This window comes from Ascaphus truei, chromosome 1 (assembly GCF_040206685.1).
Source record: "Ascaphus truei isolate aAscTru1 chromosome 1, aAscTru1.hap1, whole genome shotgun sequence".
NCBI lineage: Eukaryota > Metazoa > Chordata > Amphibia > Anura > Ascaphidae > Ascaphus > Ascaphus truei.
This window is the reverse complement of record NC_134483.1, coordinates 320,858,818-320,874,739: the sequence shown is the minus strand read 5'-3', so window position 1 is coordinate 320,874,739 and position 15,922 is coordinate 320,858,818. Positions and strand designations below refer to the sequence as shown.

At 38.7% G+C, this 15,922-nt stretch overlaps 2 protein-coding genes across 2 annotated transcripts in view; both read right to left on the bottom strand.

Moving 5' to 3' along the window:
* The window catches only part of RASGEF1B (RasGEF domain family member 1B), a 629,898-nt gene that overhangs the window by 593,548 nt on the left and 20,428 nt on the right, over positions 1-15,922 (bottom strand). The window lies entirely within an intron of this gene.
* Positions 761-11,331, bottom strand: LOC142468483 (uncharacterized). The gene is made up of 3 exons (XM_075575093.1): positions 11,235-11,331; positions 10,184-10,869; positions 761-925 (listed from the first exon to the last, which is right to left on the bottom strand). The coding sequence occupies exons 1-3, from the start codon at positions 11,329-11,331 to the stop codon at positions 761-763; spliced, it is 948 nt and encodes a 315-aa protein (XP_075431208.1).

Genomic DNA, 15,922 nt, shown 5'->3' with positions numbered 1-15,922 from the left:
TGATCATGGTGCCCAGACCAGGCACACAGGTGGGGGACAACCACCAAAGCTGAAACTCTCACCATATGAGAGAAGCTTGATGGCTGTGATCTCACCTTCACAGTTAGTCGACCTTCCAGCACTGATGGACATAGAGGATATTGCAGAGGAGCAACCTGGTAAGTAAAAACAGACTACATATATTATACAGCGTATATCAATCTAATGTATACATGTAACAATATACACAACCTTGTAGATCAGACACACATATGATTACTGTACTATTTGCATGGTACTCACACATACAAAGTATATAGTGGTAGATCTAACAATAACCTATACAGTATGTGACATGCTTACATTATGACCTCACAATTTTCAAGTATACTGTAGACCATACTAGGCACATTACTAATGTTTTTAATATTTTATTCCCATATTACTGTTATCTAATCCTTATTACACCACATAAATAAACTGTACAAAATAGATTTACAGTATGTTAAATAATTAATAGAACAGTATACTATTCAACATATTAAAGGGATCTTAAGATGCAAAGAAATTGATGTTTATTCACACAAACTTAATATAAATGTTGTTATATGTATCTTTCCTGAAGGACAATCACACAGACACCCATCTGTACAGTTGGAAAGCTCCATGGAAGTCACTGGTGAGGAAAAGCTGCAAGAGGAGGATGCAGTGACCTTAAACCTCACTGTAGTTCTGCCAGAAGTGTACAGCTCCAGCTCCTGTACCTCCTGATCTGATTCAGCTACTTTACCTGCTGCTGCAGTTCCGGCTCCTTTACCTGCTGATCCGGTTCAGGCAGATTTACCTCCTGCTCCTGTTCCAGCTCCTTTACATGCGGCTCCGGTTCAGGCAGATTTACCTCCTGCTCCTGTTCCAGCTCCTTTACCTGCTGCTCCGGTTCCAGCTCCTTTACCGTGTTATATCAATTATTTTATTTCAGATGACGAACTGTTAATGCTCTTTGTTGTATGGACAAGTGACACTGTTAAAACATCATATGTATTCCAAGACTATATATTTGTTATGTCTCTCTAAAACAATAAAAATAAATTGAAACAAAAAAAATAATATAACGGGTTACACTAATACTATTAAGTATTCTTCCCGAACAGGTTTCATGTCAATATTTTTATGCTGATTTCTATTTTACATAAAAGTGAGTTACATTTTACTGTTGGTCATTATTTTCTTGATATTAGATAGTGTTAGGACCTGCATACTGGTCATGCCGTGACGTGGCTGCAGGCTTACAGTATAATGCTTTGGCCAAAGTTAAGTATTTAACTATGTATATTTTGTCATATTGGCTGTAGCATTGGAAATTTGTGTCTGTTGTTACATTTGGTCACACCCAGCAGTACTCCGTTTGACACACACACACACACACGCACGTATGCACGCACGCATGCACGCACGCACGCACACACGATGCAGTGGGTGTTAGGGTTAGAGCTGGCAGGGATTGTGTGGGTCCATCATTGTGTTTGCCTTAAATTTGAAAAACTTTTAAACATAACATACCTTTTGAGGGTGTTGTTCTCTGTTGCTGCATGAGTGAACCTTGTGAAGTGGAACTAATAATTAACATTTCCAATTTATTGGCTGCTCTCACCGATTATTTATATTTCTACATTTGATAGGTCAAATATAATTCTGATGTTTTATTTCAAATTAATGAGAGTTGAATGGGATGAAAAAAACAAAGTATGTAATTCATAAGATATCTAATTCCATAGGAATCTCAAATCCTCTCTTCACATCCATCATTTACACTGTTAAAGCAGCAATACTAATTTCCAACTTTAAATTTTGTTTTATTTGTATATGTAATGCATGTGACAATGTATAATTCTACGTTGTAACCTAAGCTGCCAATCGTTTGATGCTCCTATTATAAATCTGTCAAAGGGCCTCATGCAGTAAGCGTTGATAAGGGAATTATCACCATTTTATAGCCAAAATTGGGTTTGAGATTCAGTAAGCGCCGATAAGTGCTTGATTTCGCCAGGTTTCGGAGCCGATTATTTTGTTATGGCCAGTCGGCTGCCGATAAGCCTGTTTTCGCCACTGATCGCCACTTTTTTAAATCGGCTGGATTCAACAAAAAAAATCAGCTTATCGGGGCTGATCGGCACTACGAAATTGAGATGTTATGGCCGATTTCTCCCGCCAACTAAAGTTGGCAGTTTGGACGGGAGAACGATCGCTAAGGCTGCCGGAACGGCACTTAGAAAAAAAAAATCTTCTGTACATCAATGGAGTCAATGGAGCGGGGACGTATAACAGTATAGTACTGTTTACGTTTCATTGCTCACAATACAAACGTCATTTGCATTACAGTGTGGGGGGCATTCCCTGCATTGTGTCACGGCTGACGTGTATTATTTGCATAACATTATACTTTTACATGTTTGCAGCATTTGCGGGTCACATTACTCATCATGTGATGATGTGGCAAGGGAAAATACTATACTCAACTCTTAAAGGAGAACCTCACATCATAGCACACATTTTACTGAATTGATCGACAATTGTTTACATGATGTTACACATGTCACACATGTCACACATACACCGTATATTCATGTTCCTTTACATTACACAATGCTTGTAATGTGTCACGCATCTTTAAACGTTCATGTACATCTAAATTCTCATGTTTACATCTACGTTTGGTCCTCCCTATTTTCATGACGTCACTTATTGGACGCGCAATCACATTGCATATTTACATTATAACCGTTGCATTACAAGCACTTCAACCTAACTTATACACACATGTACAGTAATTCATCATTGGGACACCTTGTAAACTCATTCTATAGCAACTATCCTCATTACACAAATGCATGCATATGCACACGACTATTCATTGTTGGCAACATGTCACAATAACATGGCTAATTACACATGTTACACAAAACTTTTCCCACATCAATCTCAGCCTTTTTGTCTCATTACATGACTGACTCTTGCGTTCACAAGTTTTACATGCATTGCACATGCAACTATTTATTTGCAAGCAATGTTTCTACAAAGCATCACGTCACATCATTGGCAAATATCATCATTCCCTGCAGAATACACACAACAACTGCACACAGCTTGCCACACAAGTACTTTATTATGTTCATGTAAAACCTTGCATTTTACTATGTCACCTGACATCATTATACCTATTTAAAGGACGCCCATTACCTGCTCATTCACAGCTACTCATTTCAAAATGTTGAGATTGTTTAGGAGACGGAGGAACATTCTTTTCTATGACATGCTTGATGATGAAGACAATCATATAGGGCAAGGGAGGGACACACCGAGGGACAGTGACAGGGACAGTGACGCGGATACGACAGGGACAGGGAGAGGGACAGGCCGAGGGACAGGGAGAGGGACAGGAGATCAGAGGAGAAGACAGAGGAGACAAGTTGTGCCTCGTCCGCGTCTGTACAGGGAGAGAACCCTGTTAGATGGGATGAGTGAGGAGGAGATTGTAAGTCGCTATCGTTTGAGTTCAGCAGCAATCTTAGCTCTTTATCAGGAGATAAGGGGAGATTTAGATTTTTTCACAGCCAGAGGTCGTGCAGTCCCTGGGCTTGTTAAAATGCTGTGCTCATTACATTATCTTGCTTCCGCGTCATACCAGACAACTGTGGGCATAGTGGGCGGGGTCTCGCAATCTACATTCTCGCGGGCCTTGACCCAGTTTCTCTATGCACTCAATAGACGCGCTAGGAATTATATTCATTTTCCTACAGAGGCGACAGAGTGGCTGGAAGTCAGGACTGGCTTTTATAATATAGCAGGGATACCATGTGTGCTGGGTGCAATCGATTGCACACATGTTGCTTTGATTGCACCTAGTCAGAGTGAGCATGTGTACCGCAATCGGAAGCACTACCATTCACTCAATGTACAGGTGGTATGTGATGCGACGATGAGGATAATGCATGTGGTACCCAAATTCCCTGGTTCCAGTCACGATTCCTCTATCCTGAGGAACTCTTCAGTCTTCCATGCGTTCGAAGAGGGACATTTTGAATATGGTTGGCTGCTGGGTGAGTACACATTTACATGTTATAACACAAAACACATTTTTATTTAGGAATGTTGGCATTGTACCATTTGATCACTAATGTCAGCTTATGTGTGCTCCATTCATTATAGGTGACTCAGGATACGGAATTAGGCCGTGGCTCTTGACTCCGGTGCTAAACCCTCAAACTGAAGCAGAGGAGAGGTACAATGCAGCCCATATATCTACAAGATCTGTTATAGAGAGGACATTTGGCCTACTCAAGACCAGATTTAGGTGTCTGGACAGAACTGGTGGGGCTCTTCTATACAAGCCTCAAAAAGTCTCTGATATTATCCTTGCCTGTTGCATTTTGCACAATGTTGCACTCAGGCACAATGTACAATCAGACCTAGCTGAGCCTTTGGTAGACGAGCATCCCACCCATGTAGCTGCTGAAAATGAACAAACAGCCAGTGGTGGCCAGACACGCCAGAATCTCATCAATTCATTTTTTTCTTGTAAGTAAAAACAGATATGTTCCAAGTTCTACTTTTATACTTACATTATGTTATCTTAACAATAATGTTTTTTTATATAACCTTCTGTTAGGACACAGATGAATATGGGTTGCACACCTTTCTTTTCTCTGCTGTGTGCACAAAGGGATGTGGCACCGGTATGTTATTGTTGCACAGGTTATATAATCCCTCTTCAATTGTACTTTAGTTGTGTGTATGTGAATACAACTGGGGTAACAAAGCACTAATATTTTAGCATTGTGTTGTTCCTTATGCTAACACAATACACATATTATGCCCATACTCATTCATGCTTCTAGTATGCTTACATACAATGTTATTGGTGCAGTGTAACATGTACATCCATATGATGTGTACACCAGGCTCATTTACATTTTGAATGTGATTAAATATACATGGTGTTGCACATTTAACACCAAATACACACTTTGCTGTGTTGTTTACGGTACTGAAGATGGCATGTCAATGTTTGCAATTTATATATTGTTCCTTTGCATTATAGGTATATCTCCAGTATGACTGATCATGGTATGTATATTTGCTGACATCTCTCATAAGATGTGCCTACCTCAATCTTCCTATAATTATTTGAAGTAAAAACACAACATATTGTTTTAAAGACAAATGTAACATACATGTACTTTCTGTATCATTTATATGCATTTAGCTACTCTTGAGCTTTCATGTGCATTGTATTCGAAAATGATTACTCACATTTTATCACATTTTATGTATGTTTCCTTATAAATTCCATTCATGTAATATAGAGCTGTTTGGAGAAAAGGGGATAACTGTACTTATTTGTTTACTTACGGGAGCTCATTCATCACGGATGAAATTGACTGATCATAACACTCCATGCATGAATGCCTGTAATCACAACAATGCGTACTACATCTTATATTTAGCAATGTAGGTGTTTTTTAATGCTAGGAATTAATAGTCAACATGAATTTAAATTTGTGACATGTGTATGTATAAGTCACACGTGTGTGGATGTGTCCTACATGTACCAAGTGTAAAACTGTGAACAGAAAACACTATTTTGTTGCAAATGTTACTGTCATTTAGCATTTCTAATTTACCTATATGACAATGTTGGTAATATTTTTGCTATATAATTCACGTCACTTCATCATTATCATGATGATAATTATCAAGTATTCTCACAATTGTAACGTCAATCACGTGCACATTAGCATAGACACACTTTTTAAGACAACTGTTTGTGTCTGAATCAATTTGTGTAGGATCCATGTATAACACCGACAAATGATAACACCAGCTTTATTATGGTAGCTTATATCATCATATTGACTATACGATGTATTTTTAGAAAGTTTAATAAACACAGTAAACTATAGTTAGTTAGGTTAATGAAATATACACAGAAACGTACTTCATTACATGATGTTGATGTCATATTCAGAACATCATGCATTGTAGGGGACCACAACATCTGGCCAATAACATTAATTGCTACAGTCCCAAACCATTTTATCAACATACCCATGTAACAAGAGATTTTTAACAATAAAGGGCTAGTTGGTTGTAAGTGTCCTTTACATTGGGAGAAGGAGTGGCTCAGTGAGTAAAGACACACACTGGCACTGAGAGTTTGAAGCAGGGGAGTCTGGTTCAATTCCCGGTGTCGGCTCCTTGTGATCTTGGCCAAATCACTTTATCTCCCTGTGCCTCAGGCGGCCAAAAATAAATTGTAAGTTCCACGGGCCAGGGACCTGAGCCTGAAAAATGTGTCTGTAAAGCGCTGTGTACAACTAGCAGCGCTATACATGAACATGCTCATATTATAATTATTATTATTATTCTTATTATTATTGTTACATAGTTTCGACAGTCATACGTTCCATTACACAATAGAATACACAAATGTGTTAGCAGAGTGGGAATGGTTGTTATATATAAAACACACCATGCCATAAAATGATAGTAGTCATTAAAGAACACTCAATAAAAATTCATGAGGCACTATTTTGCAACATCATTATGTTAATTAAGTGCTTATGCAATATAGGCATAAGTGTATTACATTTTTAATTGTTTGTTAATAAGCGCTGCAAGCAATATAAAATTAGTTCCATATGTAGTATAGTAGTCGGTGGCTCCTCCTCACAATCATCTCATATAAAGGTAGACTCTTCTGAAATCATACATTGATCCGATTGTATCTTCCCCGACATCTCTGAAATACAGCAAACACATGATGGTCAAAGATGGCACCTTACTATATATGTATCCGTGACAACGCGTTACACAGCTCTATATGATTGTGTACATACACACGTCACTCACTTATATTTTAGAAGTACAAGTGTACATCAGTATGTAATGTTTCCTTAAATTTGTAGCAGGCATAACTATGTATATGATGTGAACGTTGCCTGTATACTGAAAAATGTGCGCGCACATCTTAGTGTGCGCACGCACTTCAGGCTTGGCTGCACTAACTGTTTGCGCATGCGCAAAACAAAGCGTACGTTGTGCGTTCAATACAGGTTGAAAATATGATTAAACATACAATCTTTATTTCAAATACAATGAATACGAAACTACATTCGTTCTAAACGAGTACATCTGTATTCTTTTTAAACAGACGTGTTTGGACAGAAAGGACGGCCGATAACACAATGCGCAAATGCAATACGTGTGACGTCATGTTAAACCAGCGTGAAACGCACGCTAACACTCCTCCCACTCAATTAACATTCGGCTAACGCCCAGTTGACGCCCCCACTGTATGACACACTGCAGTTACCGTTACTATAACAAAACATGACAGCCAATAGGCTTTGAGGCGCGCACGTCGCTTGGGGGCGGGACTTACATCCGTAATCCTTTTTAAGGACGCCTTGGGCCATGACAAGGGTCCCACGTCATACGTGGTGGACCCGCTTTTAAATGTTGTAGATGTAGCATGATAACAAAACAGGTATGTGTTAGAGTTATGGTAAAATTTTGCTAATATGTTTAAAGTGATAGGAAAGTACGTATATTTATTCCGTCAGCAATGTGTACTACTCTTTCAGGTTCTACTATATTGTATTCGGAAACAATTTATTTGTGATCGCTACATGTTATGCAGTCTGCTATGTTACGCTGTATCCACGCATTGAAAGGGAAAATGGTGGTTAGACAAAAAAAAAAAATGTAAACGCAGAGTCAACGCATAACGATTGTTATATTTACCATTCTTCTAGAATTAACTCTTCGTCTGCCTGCAACTGGTCACTCCAGAAATGCAAGGCATTTTCATCCACGCTTGACCCAAACGCTGAATCCAGTATGAAACACATCTCCTCCATGAAGCGCTCATAGGAATCGCCACTGCTTTCTTCAAACAATTGGTCGGGAGGTAGGTTCATTTCTTCGGGTACCCATTCCAATGCATTTTCAGCTGAAAGGCTTGGTACAGAATCATAGTAGTTATGTTCATGTACAATGTGGGTTTCAGGAATGGAGGGTGCAGATATTGCAGCAGCTATCGATTCACACGGAACAGTAGTAGCGGATCCATTGCTATTGGCATTAGGAATAAATATGCCTTTAACCACAATATATGTGCCTTCTTTCACGGTGAAATGTTTTTCTTTGGCAATCTTCCAGAAACCATAGTTGTGTTCTAGCTTATCCTGCACACGTTCAAAAAAGTCATTTGTTGATAAAGTGAATCTTATTGATGAATTAAAATTGCGCGCATGCCGACGGTTTTGGTAATAAGGATATTTTGCTCGAATCAAATCATAGATTTGGCGTGTGCTTGCTTGATGTCCGCAAGTTGATAAAATAGCTTCTGAAATCATGTATTTATAACCTAAATTCGGATTCATAATTGTCACCAATTCATCAGCCATTGCAGAGTAGCACAAAAGATGTGTGCAGGTATCTGTTCTTTGCTCATCAAAATGAAACTGCTCAGTGGCTAACAAATTGCTGTGTTTCCTTTTCAAGGTCAACAAAAGTATAAACTGTAACTCCTTATTTCAAACGCCAATTGGATTTCTAGTTATAATTGCTTGAACATTTGTGGTTAGTGATAGCCGCATGTGGGACAAACATGTATCCTTTTTTTATCTCGTTTTTGAAAACATTAGTACACTTTTCATTCAGTAACATTGAGTTTTCTTGCAAAATAACAATGAGCACTGTGTGAAAATAGTGCTTAGACAGCCATATCAGTAAATACACACACCTGCAAAATGAAATGTTTTTTTCCCACATTTCTGTGTGTATTTGAAAGTCTGGTTAAGTCCCTGTCTGCATGAGTTTAAATACGTGTGTATCTATATATATATATAAATATATCTATCTCATAAATATATATATATATATAAAGTGTATATTGTACTATATGTATATTGTGTGTATGTGTATGTGTATATATATATATATATTATATATAAAAAAATTTTTTTTTTTTTTTATATATATTATATATATATATAAAAAGTAATATTTTTTTTTTTTTTTAAATATTGCTGGAGTACACACAACATATTGATGGCAGTAAGTAGGCCTTGTATGAAACCTATTTAAATGGTGATAAACATGAGTGAATTAAGTAATAAACATTTGTTTGCGCCCAATAATGTTAGAGGCTCACACTTAGTATACTTCTCAAACATTAGGCCTGTATTATTAAAATACTGTGTTTTCACAAGGAAGCATGAAGTGTATGTTTCTTGTAAATACATCTATACCAGTTTATATAGCACTATATATACACACACACACACACACACACACACACAGTGTGTGTCTGTGTGTGTGTGTGTGTGTGTGTGTGTGTGTGCATATATCAATACATACTACATATATATTAGTATCAATTCAGAGATGTTCTTGAAACAAGAACACATAAATGATTAAAGGACAACATTACAATGGGCAGCAAAGGTAAGTAATATGTAACACAAAATCCTGCTGTACACGTACAAGAAAGATGTTTGCAGTTAAATAGGTGCTTTTATAATTGCATGAAAATAATATGCACATGCAATGATTACATCAATTAACACACCCAAATGCAATGTTTTGCTGCAAAGTCAATGGCAGCTTCTCTAAACTTAGCAACTGGCTCCTGGTGGACCATTACTGAACAGACGATTAAAACATAAATATTTAGAACACTATTCATTAATTAGGAGTGTAAACATTTCCAAAACTTCACGTGTACAAGAACATACTTGAAAGTTTGGAAACAACACAGTCTTCAGCATACATACAATAGTAATTAGATAATGTGAAGTCAACAAAACAAGGCCAAAGACATATTTTCTGAATTAGAACATTTATTTTTTTTGTTCCTTTTGCGAGCGAGTAACAGGCCTGCTTGTTGTCTCTTGAATTTTCCTTTTTCTTTTGCCACCAACTTTAGGCACAGCAGAGCCACTTTGAGTGGCCTCTGGCACTTCACGGGCAGGGCTTGTGGGCAGTGACTCACCTACAGGGCTTTTGGGCAGTGACTGTTCACCTACGGGGCTTGTGGCCAGTGACTCACCTACAGGGCTTGTGGCCAGTGATTCACCTACAGGGCTTTTGGGCAGTGATTCACCTACAGGGCTTTTGGGCAGTGATTCACCTACAGTACAGGGCTTTTGGGTAGTGACTGTGAGCAAGTTGGTAGACACTGCACAAGTGATGGTTGGTCTGTTTCATGTGTGTCTTTTGTTGTTTTTGACCAAAAACTGGTCAGTAGTAACTGCTTGTATTTTGTTTTTGTGGGCTCCTTTGTAGGTGTCAGCTGCTGATTTTGTACAGATGGCAGTGGTAGTATGTCGTCAGGAACCTGCACAGCAATCTCTGCTACTTGACCGGTAACATTTGGGCCTGGTGAATGAATATCAGATGAATGTGGTGAAAACTGACCTGCATGAACAGATCCTGGCTGGGAGGTGTTGAATTGTGGTACATTAGTCATTCTCCAGTAATTAGCTTGTGTTTGCTGAACAACTAATGCTTCGAATGAGGTGTTGATTTTTTGCAACTGTTTCGGCACTTCAATGAAGACTCTGTGGAGATGTGCCAATTGTGAAACTGTTTCTTCCTGCAGTGCAATCATCCTTTCCAGCACTGTCATGAAGTCAGAATGGCGACGATTTTCTGCTTCCACAATTTTTCCCTCAGAAGCTACAATTGCATCGTATGTCGTATTTGCTGGACGATTTGCCGGTAAAACAGTTTCAATTGGAACGTCTTCATGGTCACTTGCTTCTATTTGTGTGTGTATGGCGGTGGCGTCATCATCATCATCATCATAATCCTCTTCATCATGTTCTACAAATAAATGTACAAATTATTAAATGTCATGTTAATCTCTGCTGTGTTACTATGTAATTGTACTGTGTCATAAGTAACAACTAACATGTTTCCATACGTTTTATAACCTCACATTAAAAACTACATTGACTTAAGAATAATGTTTGGACTCAGAATGAAATATGAGTGAATGAAAACTTGCTGTAAACTCACAACTCCTACATGATAGTTAACATCACTAACACAATACAAGTTGCCTTACACTTCATTTTCACTGACACTAAGTAATCCTATTTAAAGAAGATGTGCAAAACAAATAATGAACATGACAACATAACATATAGAAGAGCACATATTATATGGCCACCAACTGATACACTCACCTTCTAGGTGTGTTGAGCTGGCTGACCCAGGTGAAGACACTTGTTCAGTCTCAGGTGACACATGTCCTTCAGGGGCAACTATATATAACAATAACATAAGTTTTACATTTACATGTGTAAATATTGAACAAACAGTTATTGTATGTTCTGTATTTATGAGTACCTAACAGCATCATTTCCTTAACCCAAAATGTGTGTGTGAAAGTGAACATAAATAGTTGTAATAACAATGTACATGCCTGTGTACTTAGAAGTTTTGAGTTCCCTAACATACAACATACTATGGTTCTGCAGTAATGCGTGAGGAAAAATACATTAAATTTGTACATAAAAATCATATGTTGTGTAGTGATATCAGTATCATAATGTACATAACTATCATGAGATGACCATTCACAATGGTTATCATGAAGGTGGTCATATTGCAAAAAGTGTTGCTTTTGGTAGAGGATATGTGTGGTACATTAATATAAGATGTGGCACACATGAATGTGGCTGTGACTAAACAAGACAACACATGCAGTGTGTGATAATGTGTCGTTGATAGTAGTTCAACTATAGATATGAGTGAACTAATGTGTGACGTACGGTTTGATAAGTAATGAGTTTTTGGGGCATTTAGTAGCTAAAGTGAAGCTTTCAAATGAGTGTGATTAACTTCAGTTGTGCTAGTCAGGTTGTAAGAACGGTATTCCCTTCCCCAAAAAGCCTAATGAGCCACACCTTTCAATTACTTGAAACAGGTGAAAATGGTGTGAACTAAGTTGCCCCTAAAATGAGGCTGTAATTAGTGTGTGTGCTGAACCCCACCCCCTCTGTTGAAGTGTATGCTGTGATGAGATATTAATTGCAGCTGCTTTAACACAATGGTAGATGAGCTAAATAGTCGTGTGCAGTTTTGAAGTTATGAAAACAATGACATAAAATATGATACGTGTGCCTCATTATGCTGTCTGTATATGACTTAAAGCAAAAATGGACCTTTTCATAAACAACTATAGATGTGTTAGTGCAAGTGATGTTTGTAGGCCGTTGCATGCAATATATTTGATGCATGCTTAAAATAGGCAGTAATGTCATGTTTGTCGGAGTAAAATAAATAAATACACAATAATATTCTACATATTTCTGTTCTGTACCTGTAGCTAGTAATAATTTCTCATTAACATGTGTTACACATGTGTACTACCCTGTTGTTCCCCATCTTCGCCCACCATCAATTGCTTCCACTGCAGCAATGCATTTTGGGAATTCACATGTAAATGAGCACGCAATGGCACGTGCTATATTAGTTACTGCTTTTAGTAGGACTACAACATATATGTCTATTTAGATATATATATATATACAGAATCAGACATATACATATATAGATGCAGGTATGCTTATATTGTGAAGACAGTATAAAAAGCAGTGTAACTATGCAAAATAACTGTAAGCAACGACACGCCTAGTACAGTAATATTTCTCACCTGGTGGAAATTGTGAGGGGTAAATTCCTATATCACGGTCACCAGGTAAGCCTTCCACGACGACGGGAAGTAATTTTGCCCGAAGCAGCTCCTCCAATGGACTTAATATGAGACGTTGTGGTGTGGGCCCACCTCCAGTGCCAGTAGCATGCACGCGTTGGTGTTGTATTTTCTTTTTCAATTTGGACCTAATATCATCAAATCTCTTGTGACAATTCCGCTTGTCCCTCACATGATTCCCACACGCATTGACACCAATGACTATTGTGTCCCACATTTCTTTTCTGCTTGCTGAACTTGTCCGCCCTTGAAAAACATATCAAATATATGAGGTAAATTAATAATAATATAAGCACCAGTTTCCTACACTGCTAGCTGTTCCAAGAGATAGCAAACATGCTGTTTTATGTGTAATATGTGAAGCACATGAGCATTCACTACTAAACCTATACATGTAAGCAAGGTTGCATTCATATTGTATGCAGTTATGGCAAATTGACCGCCTGTGTTTAGTTGTCCTTGTAAGGCATGATAAAAAGCTGTGTTTCCAGACTAATTAACATAGAAAGATATTGTGAAGCCATATTTGCATATGAACAAAACTCAGATGACCTAGGATCACATGTATTTGAATAATAAATGTAAATGTACACTTACCTAGTAAATGTCCATATATACTGTCATAGTGCTCCAGAATGCCAGTGACAAGAGCTGTATTTTCCTGGTCATTGAAGCGAGGATTACGTGGCTTCTCCACACGTTTCTTCCGAGCAGGTTTAGGGTCAGAGCTTGGCTGGTGCTGATTGGACTCTCCTTCTTCCAATGGAAGAGCCTCCAAAAGCTGCCCACCAGCAAGCACGCCACCACCATCCACCCCATCAGCAACTGCGCCACCAGCAGCACTCCCAGCACCAGCACTCCCACTCCTAGCACCAGCACTCACACTCCTAGCACCAGCACTCACACTCCTAGCACCAGCACTCACACTCCTAGCACCAGCACTCCCAGCACCAGCACTCCCACTCCCAGCAACAGCACTCCCACTCCCAGCACCAGCACTCCCACTCCCAGCAACAGCACTCCCACTCCCAGCAACAGCACTCCCACTCCCAGCAACAGCACTCCCACTCCCAGCAACAGCACTCCCACTCCCAGCAACACCACTCGCAGCACCAGCACTCCCACTCCCTGCAACACCACTCTCACTCTCAGCAACATCACTCCCCTGAACAGTACGTTCACTCCGACGCGTACTCGCACGAGTAGCACTCCCACTCCCACCAGCATCACTCTTCCCACGCTTTGCGGGCATACTTCCAGCACTCACAAAAAACAGACAAGAAATGTACAGGCAATCACACGAAACACTTCCACATATAAAACAAGACAAAGATGTAAACAAAACAACAATGGACAAAGCTCACCCAATACACAACAAGTCTCTCAGTCAATATGCAAATGTTCAAACAGCCAGCTCTGTGCGTCTCTCTCTCTCTCACTCCCAACAACACAGAGAATGAATAGCAGTACACGTTGCCTTTAAATATGGCGCGCAATCCAAAACATGCTTGTTTCGCCTGATTCAGCAAGATTTGTGATTGGGCAACCTAACAGCACCCCGCCACGCACGCCGATACACCTGTGTGTGATCGGCTAATCATCGTGAGAGTGGGCGGATTTGTTTTCGGGTTGATTTTGAATGTATTCGGCACTTACTGCATACGGAGAGGAAAAAACGCCAATAACATGACTAATCGGTAAGATTGCCGATTTCACATAATCGACGCTTACTGCATGAGGCCCAAAGTCCTGATTGTGTGCCTAACATAATAGCTGCTGCAGTCAATGTAACTCAGCAGCTACAATGTATCCTTATATTACTAAAGGTAAGGTACTAACGTAACATTATCTATTGTTACAGTTTAAAGCTCAAACTGCAGGGAACATTTGTAACAAATTATCCCAAACATTAAAGTGTTGCAAAGATCTTGTATTGCTTGGGAGGTGGATTAAAACCTGCTATAGAAATCAGAGGATGCTTTAAAACTCATTAAAATGGCATTAAGAGTTGAATTAAAAAAAAAAAACACAAAATCAGAACAAGCCGTCACAAGCAATCTAATACTACAGAACTGATTTATTTAAAAATATATATATATTGTTATTTTTCTATAGAATGAAAGCTAAGTAAGAGGACAGCAAACTCCATGGTGCTACAAACCATTCTTGCATAGAGAAAACAGCATTAAGTTGTAATTAATGTCTTTGGTATACAGTTTACTAATTTAATAAAAATGCTTTTCTTGTACATTATTCAATTAATTTCAGTTTTCACATTTGGCGGAGTCTTCCAAAAAATATCTAAACAGACATTGTTGTCCTGAGTTAACAATGTGCTAATTTATGGAAACATTACAGTAAGAAGAGTTATTAATCATTAAAATTAATCAATATTAATTCAGTCAAAACATATAGTATATACTGTGCGCCCACTGACTTCTGTTACCAGACTTGTTGGTGACCAAAACAATTAACTGAAATGTTCTATAGCTAATTGTGAATTCCAAAATGCTAAGGGCCTTATTCATTAAGATGTAATACTTTAAATAAGCATGTGGATATATATTGTAGCGGATCCACTACTCCCACTTTCTTGTCCTCTGACTCAGATAATAGATTGCGAGTGTTGCTTGAAGAATCACTCTTCACATATAAAATGAAACAGGATCTAGTGTAATACCTTCCAGGTATTTAATATGACAAAGATAAAACTGAAATGCACTTACAAATTTGTTTTAGGTTTTAGATGACTCCTGAGGAAGCGATCGGATGTGTTCTAAAACGCGTCAGGTGGAATTTGTGCAGCTTGGAGCACCACAGCATGAGAGGAGGGTGGTTAGAGTTCCCGGATCTATCCCGTAATGTCAACAGCAGGCACTAGGCGACTAGGAGTAGGACGCAACGTCCCGCTGCCAGCGAGAAGAGGCTGCAGGAATGAATTGCGCTGGATCGCAGTGACTAGGAACTCAACCAGAGCAGCTGATAGTGACATTAATCATCTGCAAACACCTCTAATGAATTTGTGAGTGCATTTCTGTTTTCTTTGTCATATAAAAAGTGTGAACACTTGTAGGTAGAGCGCTGTTAGTGTGCATCACATTTGTTCAAGTTGCTGGCTATTTTCGCACGATAGTGCTGTAATAGGCAGTTTTGCAA